Below are 18,548 nucleotides of genomic sequence, written 5' to 3' on the forward strand. Positions count from 1 at the left end.
GAAAAGGATGGAGATTGCATCCACAGTCTCCAAATAAATCCGCAACCGATTCTCTCGAGCAAAAATAGTCCAACATTTCCAATTGATGTAGTCATAGGCCTTATCAATATCTAGCTTGTAAACCACTTCGCTCTTTTCTTGCTTGTGTCTAAAGTTGATGAATTCATGTGCTATAAGGGTGGTGTCAAGGATATGTCTGCCTAAAATGAAAGCTCCTTGATTCTCTGATATGACTAGGGAAAGAACTCTTCTTAATTTATGAGCAAGGCATATCAGTCTAAAATCTTTCAACGATTCCGTTCCTTCGATTTTTAGGATGAGGGCAATGAAGGTAGCATTAAGATCCTTCGAAAGACGGCTTCTAGCATGAAATTCGTGAGGGAAATCCATAACATCGTTGCTTGCCGCCAACCAAAATTTCTGAAAGAACATAATCGGGAAGTTGTCCGGGCCGGGCGCTTTATCCCCACACCGAATCGAGGGGCGAATTTAACATCCTCCTCCGAAAAAGGCTTTTCAATAGAATTTGCCTCAAAAAATATGCGGGGGAAGAAAAGATTGTCCAGTCTCAGCCTTCTCCACACATCAGAAGATAGCAAGTTCCTGTAGCATTAACCAGTGTTCGAAATATCGGTATCGCGCTATGTATCGCACCCTTGAGATACATATACGTATTGGTTATCGCATGAGATATATCGTTTGTATCGGATAATTTATCGCACTTTTTAGGAAACATGGGGAAACATTAGGAAATTGGTTGAATTTTTCAATAAAACTTCAAGAATTGCTAAAAAATACTTTAATTTACACTTTTAAATCATAACATCTCAAAAAAGAAATGCATAAAATAGGTTTCCTTTGTATAGGGTCCTAAGCCATGTGTTGTCTCACTGAAGAATGCAACTATATTCAAATTGAATGCATAACATTTATAAATGTATCAAGACATGTGATCTACACTAATGCATAGTAATGCATGGGATTTGCACTGTTCATAACAATAGGGTGGACCCCAGAAGGTTTTCAACTGTAAGTATTCATTCCCACTGTCCTGCTATAGTGGGGGCCATTTGAACTCCAAATCCACCTCACGAGTGGGCCCTGGCCCATGTCCACATCCAGTGGACCTAATCAATGGTTGGATGTCAAACAGGCACCATGGTAGGCATAAGGTGTTTAAATCCCACTTTTTATAGTATTTGGGACCATGTTTCTTATAGTGTGGTCTACCTGAAGCCTCATTGGTGCACCATTGTCTGGGACCATGCATATAAAGCAGTGTTTGGGAACATACAAGGCAACGTGCAAATAAACCTCATTGGTGAACCACTATTTCTTACAATGTGGTCCACTTGAAAACACAAATATCACCTTGATCCAAAATATTGGTCGCCCCTAAGAATTTTTCAACATTAGTCGTTTAATTCACACTATTTCATGTGGTGTGGTCCACCTGAGCTTTGGATATGCTTCATCTTTGGGGCCACCGTCCAACTATTTTCAAAGCATATTTTAGGGCATTGTCCTAAAAACGAAGCATGCCCAAATCTTAGGGAGACCACACAAATATGATCCAAAGCTTTTGTGGCCCACAAGAAGCTTTTAATGGTCAATTACTATTGTTTCTTGTATTATGGTTCGTTTGAGATTTGGATTTGCTTTATTTTTTAGATCATGCCCTAAAATAAGTTTTCAATACAGATGGACGGCGTGGCTGTAGTCACATACATCAAGGTGGGCCACGGGTCCCACACACCTCGGTAGATCCAGGGTATCACTTAATCAACTCCCACTTCCGACAGAGTTGGGTAGTACCCGCTCCGCGCATGCAACACGAAAGACTGACAATGTTGGTGGGACCCTGCCTATGGGCCCCACCGTGATGTATGTGTTGTATCCACACCGTCCATCCATTTGGAGATATTTTTTTAGGGCATGAGCCAAAGAATGAGACCAATCCAAAGCTCAGGTGGACCCCACCACAGAAAATAGTGGGGACAGTGACACCCACCGCTGAAACCTTCCTAAGGCCCACCATGATGTTTATTTGAGCTCCAACATGTTCATAAGTTCATGCAGATATGGATGAAGGGAAAACACGAATATCAACTTTAACGAAAACTTTTGTGGCCCCCTGAATTTTTTAATTGTAGGCGTTGAATCCCCACTATTTTCTATGGTGGGGTGCACTTGAACTTTGGATCGGCCTCATTCTTTGGCTCGTGCTCTAAAATGATCTCTCAAAATGGATGGATGGTGTGGATACAACACATACACCATGGTAGGGCCCACAGAAATATAGTTTTATTATTTTTAAGGAAGAGAATTAGGTGCTGCCCTGGCCTGACCCAAGACGGTGTGCCACTTATGGTGGGGCTCACCTTGGTATATTTATTACATATCCAAGCCGTCCATATGTTTTTACAAATCATTTTAGGGCATGAACCCAAAAATGAAGCAGATTCAAATATCAGGTGGACCATACCGCAGGAAATAGTGGCGATGGCTCATTAAAACTTGCAAATAGGTCACAAAAGTTTTGGATCAACCTAATATTTGTTATTTTCCCTTCATCCACGTTTTTGTGACCTTATCAACAGGTTGAATGACAAATAAACATTACGGTGGGCTTTATCAAGATTTTAATGGTGAAGGTTGAAATACCATTCTTTCTTAGAGTATGGTCCACTTGAGATTTGGATCTAATTCATTTTTAGATCATGCCATAGAATGATCTGACAAAACATATCAACGAAATGGATATACAATACATATATCAATGTGAGCCCCACTGTAAGGGCCGCATCGTATTTGGTGCAGCCAAGTCGCACCAAATACACTCCTTTAATTAAGGCAGAGAGTGAGAGCGTTCTTCAAAGCTCTCCTCGTCTTCTCCGTTAAAGCCGCGAATGCGCAAGCCCACCTCGAGACTTCGAATTTGTTAAAATCCCAAAAAATCTCTCCTAATTACATCTTTTTTTCAAAATCCAACCCAAATCCCCACAAACCTCAGCGGAAATCTGGTTTCCTTTCGAAGCAATTCTCTTCAAAGAAAAAAATAGGGATTTTAGGTTTTCTTACATGATCTGGCACTGTAGATCGTGATTGGCACACCAAATCCAAGCAGATCTTGAGTAACAAGGTAAGAGAGATTTTTTCCTATATATTTTATTTTCTTCGAATTTCTAGAATGGTAGAGAGGATTGTCGCCTATGTCGCCGAAGATATCAACCGATATCTTTTCTTCTTCTTCTTCTTTTTTTTTTTGTACTCCTAGGCAGTTTCGTATCACCGAACCGCAATATCGATAATATCGGCCGATAGTATCGATATTGCCAACACTAGTATTAACAATGGCGTCCCATATTTGATTTTTCTTTGTAGTTCTGACACCCTCCACTACCAAATTGCTTATTTTATTCGCCCGGGCACGAGCACTAACCATATTATGAAAGAATTGAGTATTCTTATCTCCCTCCTTTAACCATAAAGCCCTTGATCGTTGCCACCATTTAATTTCCACCTCTTTGGAAAAAGATGTGTACTTTGCATCCAAATTAGCTCTTTAGAGCATGTCATCTTCCAATAAATGCCCCGCCTCTTCTTTCATATCTATATATCATGAATCTTGGCCAAAATTGCTTCAAACTCTACCTCTGTAGATCTTTTTTTTTTTTTTTTTTCTTTTAGCAATCTGAGCTTCTGCCCCAATCTGAACCCTACATATCCCATAACTTAAAAGGAGGACCACCACTCGAGAACAAGATCCTTGAAACCTTCAATTTCAAGCCAAGCCAACTCGAACCGGAACAAGCATTCGCCCCAATTATCTTTTTTTTACTTCCAAAATAATCGATCTATGATCTAAAAATAATCTCAAAAGAGCCCGTTAAGCGACAAGGGGGAATTTATCGATCCAACCTTGATAAACAAGGAATCTATCCAAGCGCGAAAGCATAGGGGCGACTTGGTTGTTGGACCAGGTAAATTTTGCACCTTCCCGAGGAAGGTCAATGAGTTTGTGAGAATCCACCCAATTAGAGAATTTATGCATATTGTTGGTCATCTGACCCCCATTTGATTTTTCATAAGAAAAGCGAATAACATTAAAATATCCTCCGATGCAGCATGGTAGGTCCCATTTGAGGCAAACAGAGGAGAGCTCTACCCCAAAACTAATCCCGTAACGACAGGTAACAGGGGCCATAAACCGTTAAGAAGACCCAGGAGAAATTGGAGGCACAATTTTTTAGAACCACAGAAACCGAAAAGGAGCCCAAAAAGCTATCGGTTAGCTTCCAACAATCTGTCTTCCAGGCCAAAATAATGCCTCCCGCAGAGCCAAAAGCGTTGAGTGCAATCCAGTCAGAATTCGAGATGCCCAGATAGAATGTACCATACCTTTATCGACAGATTGAAGCTTGGACTCCTGCAAGGATATGATCTCTGCCTTGGACTTTCTATAGACCTTTCTGACTTGGGCTCTTTTCAGCTTACTACCCAACCCTCTTAATTTCCAGGAGAGAACTAACATTGATCGACTAATTTGCCCATTCTTGCCCTTTTACCATAGCCGGATTTGGTCGTGGAATCATAGTTTATAGAACACTCCAAAGTGAGAAGTTCCCACCACCCCTTTGAAGATTTTTTAGCCTTCGACAATTGCTCTTCATAAAGTCTTTGGGCTCCTTTCCTTTTGATGAACTGAGCAAAATCGTACACGCTTCGTCGCTCACCCCAAAAGACATACCAACCATTCCTCCTCTCTCTAGGATGTCCTTGGACCAAGTAACCTGGACCTGGGATAAGACAATGTTTTTTGAGGGAGCAGCTTGTTCGGTGCAAATCTCAACCACGCCTGGCTGAGGTTATGAAGAGGGTTCGTTTGGACCTCTAGTAGCACAAAGCGGGGTCGAAATCAAGGGATCCTTCAATAAAAGATCTTTTAGGGCTATTGCTTCCACCGCAAGAAAATTGCCGTTGTGATCTTCTAACCTACCGTCGAGCATCGACTTTTCGCTTACCGATTCATCGTTGCAGACTTCTTCCCTATCGTTGGGATCTCGTGTCTCTTCGTCTTTAGAAACTACCAATTCGTCTGTGGAGAGGCTTGTGCTCGCCACTACGAGAACACCATCAACCCGACCCATTGTTTCACGAGAGAGCGATCCTTCTCAATCTCCAGGGAGGACTCCTTTTCAATCTCCAAAGTCGAGTCTATGAGTGTGATAGGAATAGAGGATTTGTGTAAAGTAATCGGGTCGAAGATGTTGCACGTGTCGATGAGAGGCACACACTGCTGAAAGTTTAAGTCGTCGAAACGTGTGGGATGACACACAAGCGTCAACTCGAGATTCAGTTCATCTCCACTTGGCGTTCCAGAGATGCTTTCAACGGTTTCACGTGCTAAAGATGGACACATGTTTAGAGAAGTGGAGCCTCCTTTTCAAAAACAAGTTCTCCTTTTGAGATGGGAGGTTCGGAGTGAGCCTCACGAGCAATTTCGACAACATTGTCAGAACCTGAACTCTGAGCCAAAAGGTTTGGATCCAAGCCACGGTTCAAGCTTGAGCGTAACAGTCCTCCACTTACCTCGAAGCACAGTAGCTTTTATGATGCCTTATGGGTCACTCAATCCCCAACTACGACTGGCAATGCAACCAGATGCATACAAGTGTCCATAGAAAGAGTCATTTGGGCACGGGGGCATGGGAGCGATACTCCATCTCCCCCGATCCACCTAGAACAGACATTCGTCGGGTTGTTAACTTCATCTTGACCACTCAAAACTTAGCCCCAACACTATGGGCATCCCCACAACAACTCCTGAACTATTAGAACCAACTCGTTGTCAACAACCACTTTGATGGAATCAGGGATGGGAGTGCTCCGTTTCTTCTTAATGTAGAGTCTAGCTACTCCGATTTCTTCTCTGTTCTCTGTGTATGGATCAATGGCAACCATCTAGCCCAAACATGACCCTAATGCAAGGAAAATGTTGTTAAAGCACAGTTCCATTGGAATTCTACAAATTAATATCCATACTATTTCTGTTTTAAAGTGAGTGTTCTCTGACCATTGCTTGAGTTTATAAATTGGGCCTTTTAAGCGTATTGTCCCTGCCATTAACACTTTGTCAAAGTTTCACTAGATCTGAAGTTAACCCAGACTTCGTTAGCATCTGTAGGCTTCACCGTGAAATCCTTGTCCGAGATAACAAAATCCTAGAACAATCCCTGAACTTGAGCAAGAGTAGTATGACGCATCGTCTCTACGATTAACGACCACTGAAGGTTGTTTAGAGATTTTTGGATTACCTCCGGCCTCACGTGAACAGCAGGAACGTCCTTGCAGGTGGAAGTCCATATCCATTTGAACTCAGTTGCTCCATTTTCAATGGTTGAAATGTTATGTTGTCCTAATGCCAAGGCCTTCATCTGAGCCTCGACCTTAGTAATAGCGGAAGCTGGATGATGTTGAGCCATCAGCGCGTCTCTGAAAGAGATGTCATTGCTCGTCTTCGGAGATTTGACTCGATTCGTCATAGGATTAGTTTGGCTTTTATTAGTCGATCTTTTCTTCTGAACGCCCCCCTTATTTGAGCTCTTCGATTTCCCTTCTCTGTTCTTCAAAACAGGGCCAAACCGTGCTCGTTAAATAGTGAGTTTCAATCCCCCAAAACTTTCGCCATGCATCAGCTTGATGGCCCTTTCCAGCTTTGCATTGGAACTCATCCTAACGAAAGTGAAAACTCGATAGTGGTTCATTTCTTGATCTCGAGGGATGTGAACGTCCATCACAATTCCAACCTTTCCAAATACCTTGGAAAAGTTAATCGGGAGCAACCCTTCAGGGAATCCGGCAACAAATAACGTTAGAAACTGCATAAGTTGTTTTTTGGGTTAAGGTTTCTTGGATGGTTGCATTTACCGATTTACCTTCTACCATCGTTAATCACCTCGTTCAATTCTGCCCTCACTATCGTTGGTGTCTCCATCGTCTTCATCGATTCTCTACTTTCCTCGATTCTCCATGACAGTTCTTCTCGATGATACTCCCTTCAGTAACTGTGTAAAGTCATTGAATGATTGATAGTTTTCCTACCCCTTTTTTTGTTGTATGGCGTTTTGTTAACCATGATGACAATGCAACAAATGGTTCAAATGGAAGGGAGATGGGTTAAATATGAAATAACGATGCAAATTAAGACCGTGTCTAAGGTTCTCCAAGAAAACATGTTGACCACAACAAAAGTTACACAGATCTACAAGATTATTATATAGAGCATCATTGGAAAAGTGGGAAGTACATTCACCAAAAGCTCACATCCCACCCATTAGGGCTGAACACGAGTCGAGCTGGCTCGAAAAGCTCGCTCGGCTCGGCTCGAGTTAGCTCGGATTGACTCGGCTTAAAGGACGACTCGAAGCGAGTCAAGCTCCATACTACCCAACTCGATTTGAAAACTAGCCAAGTTCGAGCATAGTGCATCTCTACTCGACTCGAACTCGACTCGAAGCTCGAGCTCGACTCGAATATATATATATATATATATATAAAACAAAAAAACTTAAAATTTTAAAGCAAAACCCTACCCATCCCAACCCTTTCCTATCCCTTTTCCTCCCTTTCAACCGGCCACAGCCCGCACCCGCCCGAACAATCTCTCTCTCTCTCTCTCTCTCTCTCTCTCTCTCTCTCTCTCTCTCTCAGCAGTCAACACCCACCACAAAGGTAGCTTACATTCCTCTATCATGAATGATTCATTTAATTTTTTTTATATATGAACGAATATTTGATTTTCTGTTTGATTTGGGTTGGGTCTTGGGTCCTAGGTCGGGCACTGGGTTGGGTAAGGTTGGGCGTTGGGTTGGGTCGGGTGTGGGTTGGGCGTTGGGTTGGGCTTGGTTGGGCCGGGTTAGGTGTTGGGTTGAGTCGGGTGCAGGTTGAGTGTTGGGTTGGGTCAACTCGACTCGAGGTAAGCTCAACTCGACTCGAAAGGTTTGGCAAACAAGCCAAGCTCCAATGTTGAGCTCGAGTAGAGCACGGACGAGTCAAGCCAAGCTTGGCCCACCTCAACTCGGCTCGATGTACAGCCCTACCAACCATCCACAACATCCAAGTACAAAGCAAGGCTATTTAGCATAGTAGAGATAATGAGTGAGAGATCTGCAATTTTGGATGTGTGTGTGTTATGCATAATACATATATAAAAGAGAAAATACAACAGTGAAGAAAAGAGAGAATGCTAGGAGACGACGACAACAAAGAGCTGAATGAGGAACGGATCAACATCTCGAGTAAACAATCTTCTAGCAGCATGCAAATCCAAATCACCACGACATGATTCATATATATATATATATTAAAAAAAAAAAAAAAATTGGAAGTGTGGAATGTAATAGAGTTCAAGAGAATATTCAGGAGGTAAAGGAAGGTGGTAGATTTGGCATATTCTGGGGAGAGGAGCACAAGATATGGCAAAGATTTCACCTTCCTCGGGTACGAATCTGCAGAGGAAGCTGGGGAGGCAAACAGTGATATGGACGGTCTTCTTTACCGAGGGAGGAAAATACAAGTAAATAAGGCAAAACATGGTGGGAGGGAGAAGTCTGAAAAGAAAAGGGTACAGAACAGTGTCTGAGAAGGGAAAGATGATAGTCATGAAGGTACATATGCAGATGGGGGATGGAATAGAAACATGGATGGAGTCATGGTTGGAAAACGAATAGGGAGATATCATATAGGGAGTTTCTATTGAGAATCCGAGATGTAGGGAAAAGGAAAAGGGAGTAAATGAGAATCTTGAGAAAGGTATTGGGGTCTTGAACACTGGAAGGCAATCAAAGAGGCAGTGGCTCCGACATTCCATTTAGAGCAGAAGGAAGGTGAAGCCACAATGGTGGTGGGCCAATCCATAGCACAGAGGCAAGAGTAACTATTTGGAGAAGACATACGTGCTGACCATGGAGGATAGTCATCTCTCCAACTCAGAAATCATAGAGGGCGAAGGTGGGGTTTCCTACTGCACAAGTTTTTTGTTATCTTCTTGGATAATTACAGCATATGGTTAGTACTCCAGCCCAATTTAGCTACAGAAAAATTGTTGAAGGATCGCAACCATGGGCTATAGGGGCCAGTGAAGAAGATCCGACACTAGGCCGAATTGTCCCATTTCAGGTATGAAGAAGGATGGTTCCATTTTTATGATATCCCACTAGATTTGGAAAGAAGAGGTACTACAGTTGTCGAGTTCTCAAATCGGGAGGTTACGGAAATCAATGAGATAACTGCAAGGAATGGGTACAGTACGCAAGGATGAAAATCAGGAGGAAGAAAGGTGATGAGTCGCCCAATTGATCACTACTTGAGTTAATAAAATGGAGTTCTGCATTGGGTGCAGAGCGAGTTGGGAGGCAGAGGAAGGAGAGCACTACTACAACTTTCTTTCGGCAACCTTCAAAGGCACTTGCAGACAAACTAGTATTAGGAAGAAAGGAGCGGCGTTCGCAGTGCTTTGCAGGATCACTGAAAGCGGTCATCAGGCTGAGACATGTTGAAACAATAGACCAGTTTCGCCAGTTTTCTGGCAGTTTTCTTCCAGTCACAAAAGCAATTTCGAGAAAGAAAGCAATTCGGAAGGCCAAACACATAAATCCCAGGCCAATAGCAAGGTCAAGGGCCTAAGGGAGTCTAGTGAAAGAGATGGGGGAGATCAGCGCATCAGGGATCCAGCCAAAGAGATGAAGCATACAACATAAAAAGGGTTCTGGGGAGAAGGTCAATAAAAGTCCATGACCTATGCCAGTCAACCTACGAACCAAGCTGAAAGTAATCATTCATGGGGTGTCGGAGTGACTGGTATGACATCTCACCAACCATTGAGGAAGTTGGAGAGGAGTTGGATCACGAACAAGCACAGACTGCCTGTCATCTTGCAGCTGAATCAGTTTTGGAACACATACAAACTGCCTGCAGAGATGCAGTAGGAAGTAGGGGGAGCCACAGATATGTGTGGATCATCTGGAATTAATGCAAGAGATGCAAGACAATACTGACAATGCGGACAAGAGACCCTCACCAAATGCAGACTATTTGATACAAGTACAACAACAGTTCGAGGTTCAGGAGGCACAAGAACAGCAGCAGGTGGCTCTGCAAGATGCCCAAAAACAAGGAGGATATTTTGGAGAATCAATGGGGATATCAGAGGAAAAGTAGCATGCAATTCAAGAAGTGGAGGCTAGGGAGGATAATTCAATCAGCATCTTAAGCCAGAAAGGTAATAGCAGAAAAGGACAGAAGTAGGCGTGAAGTCAATCCTCTGAAGGATCCATCCATAATGAAAGAATGGGGGGGATGTAGACAAAGAAAGATCTTTGGCGAAAAAATGGGACTGATGAAGAGAGGCAAGGGTAGGGGGAGTATGTCAAGTCCTTATGAAGATCTTGACTTGGAATATAAAGAGGTTGGTTGCCCCAGAAAAAAAGCTTCGTGACTGGGAAGAACTCAACATAATCAGGAATAGATGAAGCTTCCATGGTGCATCTCTGGTGACTTTAACATAATCCATTTCTCGTTCAAAAACTGGGGGTCCAGAATCTCTATAGCCGTGGAAAGCTTCTCAGAATTGGTGGACAAGTGCAAGGTAATTGGTATTCAACTGGAAGAAAGCCAATATACATGGACAAATAACCAGGAGAATCTGGTTATGCCTAGATGGATGGCAAGCCGTTACCCAGGGATCAGTTTATGGATGTCAGTTTGTGCATGAACTCAGGATTGCCATCCATTGTAGTTTATGCCAACAATGTCCCATTTCTATCTTGTAAGGTGTATTCTTTGGTTTGTGAAAGGCATATTTTTCATGGCTTTTAATTTAGCGTGAGTTCCTTTCCTTGACAGCACACTATGATGCTGACTAGAATGGATCACTTGATGACTGACAGTTCATTTCTGACTATTTGTGCATCTCGAGTATACCGATGTCTCTAGGTGTGCAAAGAAAAAGCCCAGGGTTTCTCGTCTTAGTGCTGAAGTTGAGTATCGTGCTTTGGCATCTACGGTTGTTTAGTCAACAAACTTTATTTCAGGATATCCTTTTTTTTTTTTTAAGGAATTTTGGTATCTTCAATGTCATCATATCAACAAATAAAGGCACAACTGGTAATGAAAAGGTACCAAGCATGAATCCAAACCTGCTTGCAAGCAATGCCCAAAGCCTCAAGTTAACACAGCGAGAAGAAGTGTAAAAGGTGTAATGAATCTGACAGCAGCTGGAGATGTCCTCTGCTTATAACAACTCATTAGGACCAGTTCCCCAAATAAAGAAATATCAAAATATATGCAAATAAGGTTGGGACTAACCTACATATTGCTGGTGACAGCTTAACAGCACCCACAGGGACATAAGCCCCAGCCATAATTTTGTTCAAGAAACGAGAACGAGCACTGCACTTACAGGGAGGGAGCATATGTCATTATGGCAGTTAGCAGGGCATCGATCTTGGCAATTTAATTGAAACAGAAATGGATAGAAATGTCCCAGAAAGGGTAGCACATTGACCATGCGCTCTCTGTTTCCTCTATTTTATTTAGGATGTGATTGGATGCTCAGTTGGGCTGAATTACATTAATTTGGGGAATGACGAAGATGGATGTGGCTCCATTTTAACCTATCGAAAAAAGGGGGCGGGGCCATTCAAATCATTACAATGATCAACCCATAATTGCAACTCCGTGCATCTCAAGTTGAACTTAAAATGCTGCAAAATTGCAAGTTGGGGGGCCAGTCCCTCATCATGAAGGGAGTGAGGTTACCCAAGGTCATTTCCACAGAATTGCAATTCAATTCAATAGAGCATCCGAACACAGTCTAGTTCAATGTTCCTCAACATAAACTACCTGGTTTAATCTCTCAGGTAAAAGAAGCTGCTAATTGATGTCCATCAGAATGAAAGGCAACGCTGAATGATCTGCCAGACAATGCAAAAGTTGAATAATCTATTAGAGAATGCAGTTCACATTTTTACAACTGGATACTAAAAATAACCATCATCGCAAAGAACAATTAGACTTACTTAACCAGATATATGGACCACCCTTCATTACAAGGCTCAGCTGCTATCATGCAGCACCATCATGTAAGCTAGCTTGGCCTTGATTTCTGAAACACTTCCAAGCACCAAACTCAAACTATCTGAACTATTCATTCCATCCTTGTCAAGAAAATCCAACAGCCCTGCTATGGCAGAACGGTTTATACTAGCAGCAGCAGGTCTGAAAGATAGAGAACCATCATCTGTGTTGCTACTATTCTGTAACAAGTCAGCTAAGTAACCAAAGAACATTGATCTATTAGAGGCAACCCAACTGGCCAAAACTGCAGCAGCAAAGTTACTAAAGGCACTAGGTAATGACATAATAGTAGCAACAAGTTTCCGTGTAGGAGAACAACTCCTAAGCAGTTTCAAGAGCCCCTCTAAAGCCACAGAATTTTCATTCATATCTATAAAACCGGAGCACATGTCCAAAACTATATTTTCGACCTGAACCTTGGAAACTGCCAGCTCTGATATCAACAGACCCCACAATTTCTGTTGTTCAACGAAATCCCAATAGCAAGTGCTCCTCACTAAGTCAAGTATCATTTTAGTGTCCTCGCCAAATATAGGAAATCTCTTCAAACCAACCTCAAATTGTATACTGACAAGATCCACATGATCTAACACATCCACAAGCAGCCGAATGAAATCTTCCCTTGCGATGGATAAATCAGATAGATGGCAAAAGATACAGCTGAATAATGACTTTGATCGTTTCCCTCTCCACCCACAACAAGATTTTAAATCAGAAAACAGCATCATGGATAGAGTTCGATCCATTTCTTTCGCCCCATTACATGAAATGCTATTTGAACCATCTTGCGTTGGATAAATACCATGAACATGTGACAGTGGCAGTTTCATGCTAGAGATCTTTAGAAAGCCTTTGTAAGCAACAAAAGCACTTTCTACCAACTCAGCAATGAATTTAGCATGCACTGTAATAGGAATGATGGCATTGGGAGGATCTTTGCTTGTACTTCTCGTAAAAGAAATGTAACCATCAATGTGACATTTCAATAACGACTTCACCGAGTCAATTTCCTCACTAGTGTTATTTTCATTGCCCTCTATCAGTGCATCCCCATTTGATGGGCCACCATCATGGTAATGGTGGTTAATAGGTTTCTGATGATCATTTGGATTGCTCAAGCCACACATCACATTTGCGTCATATGCAAGTCTTGATGCATAAGATAGCAAGCGTGGCCCAACAGCATGACCTTTTTTGGTCCAAAACAAAAGCAAGTCTTTCATCCTTTCATTCGGAGAAAAGATAAAGGCACGAATAACCACGGAGGTCGCGGACTGAATTTCATCATCATAGTCTACTTCAATTGACGAACAGTTGATATAAGTGAACATCGTGTATCCATTCGATTTGAATGCATCTGTTATTTGACAAGCTAATGCTTCTGAGCTGAAAACCGAATTCCCTCCAATTGCGGCATCAAATTCTCCATTATCAATGGCTGCATAAGAAAACAATATTTTCTCCAAAGTACCAAGGCCCCTTTCCTTTGACTCTTTAACAGCTGCTTCGAGATCATGGAGTGAACTCTCTTGAATATGAATCTGACTCTCATTAGATTTTACTATAGTGCAGGAAACTGGATTGTCTGAGATTTTAAGAACAGCAGCAGCTGCTGCTTTGGCATGAACTCCACTTCTTTTGTGTCCAACTGAGAGCCCAGACTTCGTAGATAGTGGTTGCATGCTTTCGACATTGCATTGGCTCGGTAAACTCATTGGCACAGGATTTAGTGGAAGACAGGCCAATGGATCTCTAATAGCTTCTTGAACAGCATCATCGACCGCTTTCGTGACAAGTCCATTTCTTTCGTGGCCTATGGAGAGTCCCAACTTCCTAAAATGGGATGGCGTGTTTTCAACATTGGATGGACCAGGTAAGTTCAATGGCATGAGAGTTGCTGGCAGATGAGCCATTGATGCATCTTTAATGGCTTCTGGAATGGCAGCATCAACAGCTTTGGTGTGAAGGCCATTTTTTCCATGTTCCGTAGAGAGTCCTACCTTCCTAAAATGGAGTGGACCACTTTCAACATTGGATGGACTCAGTAAATTCAATGGCTGGGGATTTGCCGGTAGATGAGCCAATGAATCTTTTGCAGCATCCCGAATGGCAGAATCAACAGCTTTGGTATGAAGTACATTTCTTTCATGGCGCATAGAGATTCCCGACTTCCTAAATTGTGGCGGCCCACGTTCGACATTTGATGAACTAGGTAAATTAAACGGCAAGGGGTGAAGGGGAAGACGGGCCGATGGCTCTCTAACAATTCCTGATTCTAAGTTTGGAAGGAACGTGGAAAGCCTCTCTTTGAGAAGAGGAGAAAGAGAGTCGCAAGAAGTCAAAGCTTCAAAAGAATGGACAACTCCTTTTCTAATAATCGCACTGAAAGATGCTGAAACACCCCGAGTTATGATATCCTTACGAGTAACATCATAATTATCCACAAGCAGAAACAAGAACTCCAAAAGGGTTTGAGTCATATCCATGTATTTTGGAATGGAGTGCACCATCAAAAGAATGGCAGGCTCAATGTTCATGATATTGTCGACTTCCTCATCAAAGAAAAGCCAATCATAAAACAATGACAGCTTCGCATTAGCCTCAGCGTGGTTCTTCCTACAACACTTCAGAAGCCACCCGACCACGGCCCACCTCGAAATGATGTCAGATTGGATAATTTCATTCGGAGGGTGGTGGGCACAGCAAACAAATCGAATAAGGTCACAAATAATCGTCTCCCGCTCGGGCCCACAAAGGAATTTCTTCGCGAACCATGACTGGTACCGCTTCTGACTCCCCCATTTCACATGAGTGAGCAAGAACCGCAACTGGGTCTCCATCTCCGGCCTAATCCGAAGCAAAAAATACCTACTTGACGTCCTTGAATGGAAAATCTGTGAAATATCCGAAAACCCTGGAACCTGGAACACAGACGGGTTATACAGCAAGTCCTTCCACAAATCTCGAAACTCGGGAATATGCACTAGATCTTGCAACGGGCGAATAAGATCTCTTCCTATTTTCAAACACGAACAGAAACATTCCCTCAAAACACGAATGCAAAAATTAATTTCCAAGTGCTTGAGCTTATCTAATTCCGGCCCTGATAACCTATAATGATCAGACAACAGCCGTAGATACGTGAATAGAGCACTTGTAAGAATTGATGGTTCAGATATCACCCAATTCCACTTTTCAGTGAAAACCCGAATCAACACCATCGGCAACCATAGATTCCCATCGCTGAAATCCCCACCATTAATCTGCCTCAATAAAGATACTAAAAGATTTTCAATACCGACGGCGGAAACATCAACCAATTTCGAACAGACCCAAATCAGTTGGGTCCGCGACGGCCCAAGAAGTTTCAGGTACGATTCGTTTACAATGTTGATGAGGGTAGTCACAAAGAGATTGTAGCCGTCGGTGACGATGGCGGCCAAGTGGGTGAAATGGATTTTGGCGAGCTGGGGTTCGGTCAATATGCCGTAAGCTAGGGCGTAGATAAGACGGTTGTACTCTGATGGGGAAGGGATTGTTAGAGGGAATGGGGGTTTGAGGCTTTGGTGAAGGAGAGTGTGGGATTCTCTGAGAGAAAGTACTGTTTGGCTTTCGGCTTCGAGGGGCGCATCGTGTAGTAATTTTGAGGACATTAGGGGCCGTTTGGATGCCTGTAACTTCTGTAAAATGTAAGAAAGTTACAGGTGACTTCCTGACAGTTTGTGTTTGGGGTAGAAATGTTACAGGTAACAGAGTCTCAACCTGTAACTTTCTATCAGGTAAGATTGCAAGAAATGTAAGAAGGGAATTAGGTGTTTTTCAAGTCACAGGTTACTTTGTTACAGGCAACGGCTATCCTTTCGAATTTGGGAGAGGGAGGTGGAAACACAGCTGGATTGAAAGTGCACCTACCTTCTCTGACCCGACGTCTCCTTCCCTCCCTCTCTCTCTCTCTCTCTCTCTCTCTCTCGGCGTCTACTTCCCTCTCTCTGCTCTAGCAAGCCGTAAACCTTTTTTCTTTTTCTTTTTTCTTTTTCCTCTTCATATGTTTTCTCTTTGTACCCCCGCCCGGACAGTAATCCGTCCGGGCAGGGCTCTGTGGGGGCCAACGTGACGTAAGTGTTTTATCCACGCCGTTTATCGTTTTTCTCGTATCATTTTAAAATATGAGCCGAAAAATGAGGTAGATATAGATCTTAAGTGGACCACAAAGTTGGAATTGAACATACACCGTTAAAAACTTCTCGGGAGCTGGAGAAGTTTCGGATCAATTTGATATTCGTGTTTTCACTTAATCCACGTCTACGTGACCTTATGAATAGGTTGGATGGTAAACAGGTTGGATGGTAAACAAACATCACGGTGGCTAGAGAAGTTTCAATCGGTGGGTATCATTATCACTGCAGCTTCCTTTGGTGTTGTCCACTGGATCCGTGGACGGGCTTAAATTTTTTATGATTATGTCTTAAAATAATTTGACAAAAGCAATGAACAGCCCAGATAAAACACTTACATTACGGTGGGCCCCACATAGCCATGCTCGGATAGATTACCGTCCGGCGGGGGTAGGACGGAAACAGCAACTTTGCAGCGGAAACGGATTGGCGACTCCCATGCAACTAGCCCAGTGGCTGATGGGCGGTACTATGTGGGCTCCACTATGATATATGTGTTTCATCCATGTCGATCATTCATTTTTACGTACCAATTTAGGGCTTGATCCTAAAAATTAGAGGGATATAAATACACGTAGACCACACCACTGGAAAACAATAGTGATTAGATATCCACCATTAAAATCCTCTTAAGGCCCACTGTATTGTTTATTTGACATCCAACATGTTTATTAGGTCATACAGATGTAGATAAAGTGAAAAAACAAATATCATCTTGATCAGCCCCCAAAAAAAATTTCAATGGTCAACGTTCATTCGACACTGTTTCTTATGACGTGGTCCACTCCAGATTGGAATATACGTCTTTTTGTCCTCAAACTCGAAAATGATCTAGAAAATTAAATGGATGGCATGGATGAAACACATACATCATTGTTGGGCCCACATATCACCGATCACCTGCCACTGGCCACTAGCAGGGGGAGTAGCCAATCCATTTTCGGAACGGCCTTGTTTGCCCGGAAGCAAATTGCGCATTAACTCACTACGCTTAACGTATTGAGTAAGCTCTATAAGGTCCACCATGATTTATGTATCTGATCCGCTCGGTCCATCTATTTTACCATATAATTTTAGGGCCTGAGACAAAAAATGAATCATATAGGATGTTTAAATGTACCACACTACAATAAAGAGTTGAATTAAACAGAACATCTATTGTTGAAAAATTCTTGGGGGCAACAGAAGTTATGGATCAAGCTTATATTTGTTTTTTTTCTTCATCCATGTCTATATGATCTTATGAGCAGGTTGGATGACAAATAAACCTCACTGTGGGGCCTAAAAAGGTTTCAACAGTCAAAATTTATTATCCCCACTATCTCCTGTGTTATGATCCACTTGATTTTTAGATATGCTTCAATTTTGGGCTCGACCCTTTAAATTAGATGGAAAACGGATGGACCGCGTAGATAGACTGTCATGCCCCAAACTCGAAAAACGGGCTCACAGAATTTCCGATCGCCGAATCCGACGTCGACAACCTCTGTAGTGCCCCATTCTCGGCTTCCGGCACCCATATGCCAGATTCCGATCCTGGGATCCTATAAGGAATATTTTCAGTATGATTTTATTTTTATTTTTTTTTGTAATGGAGCATAACCAAGTCACAAAACAACATCACCACATATCCACTATATCAAAAATTTTAAGTACAATGCGGAAAGGGAAAAACAAGGTGATCAAAAGCTCCAAAATAATCCGATACATGGTCCTGCCTCGGCACTGCTGCGATCCAACGTCACCTGCACGCAACGGTCGTGCATAAGCTTACAAAAGCTTAAAGGGTGGTGTAAGTGTGTGCGTAAGGCAAGTGCCGAGTATATAATATCAGAGTAATGCAGAAATATGCGAGTCAGTCCATGAATACTATCAGTCGTACCAAGGCTATGCGACGCAAGGCATGAATGCTATCGGTCATACCAAAGCCATGCGATGCGAGGCCTATGTAGTCAAATGTCATATGCGAGATGCAAAGCAAGCATGTCAGTCCTTATCAAGTACACATATCAGTACAGTTACTCTCTAGGATATCACTGGGGTCTAATACACTTCACACTGACTGCTGCGTCCCTAGCCGCACAGCCCATCAAGTGGAAGAGACCACACTATTTGCCTGATCAGTAGTCTGTCAATACTTACTCGGCTCATCGATAGCGAATTCATTTGCGAGCTGGTCAAACTCAGCCTAGCTTACAACCCCCTCACTCGGGTGAATAAGGCCACACCCTCTTC

General features: G+C 42.6%; 1 protein-coding gene across 32 annotated transcripts in view; it reads right to left on the minus strand.

The window, feature by feature from the left end:
* The window catches only part of LOC131223886 (uncharacterized), a 28,258-nt gene extending 12,148 nt beyond the window's left edge, over positions 1-16,110 (minus strand). For 21 of the 32 annotated variants that reach the window (XM_058219454.1, XM_058219448.1, XM_058219450.1 and 18 more), the window contains exons 1-2: positions 11,368-16,109; positions 11,199-11,289 (exon numbers count right to left, since the gene is read on the minus strand). In XM_058219454.1, coding sequence (XP_058075437.1) covers positions 12,117-15,791 — 3,675 coding nt within the window. In that variant the 5' untranslated portion in view covers positions 15,792-16,109 and the 3' untranslated portion in view covers positions 11,199-11,289; positions 11,368-12,116. Of the gene's footprint in view, positions 1-11,198; positions 11,290-11,367 lie in introns of all 32 variants that reach the window. The other 11 variants (XM_058219455.1, XM_058219445.1, XM_058219443.1 and 8 more) reach the window with 6 other exon arrangements.
* Between the last annotated feature and the right edge of the window lie 2,438 nt (positions 16,111-18,548).

This window comes from Magnolia sinica, chromosome 13 (genome assembly GCF_029962835.1).
Source record: "Magnolia sinica isolate HGM2019 chromosome 13, MsV1, whole genome shotgun sequence".
Taxonomy (NCBI): domain Eukaryota; kingdom Viridiplantae; phylum Streptophyta; class Magnoliopsida; order Magnoliales; family Magnoliaceae; genus Magnolia; species Magnolia sinica.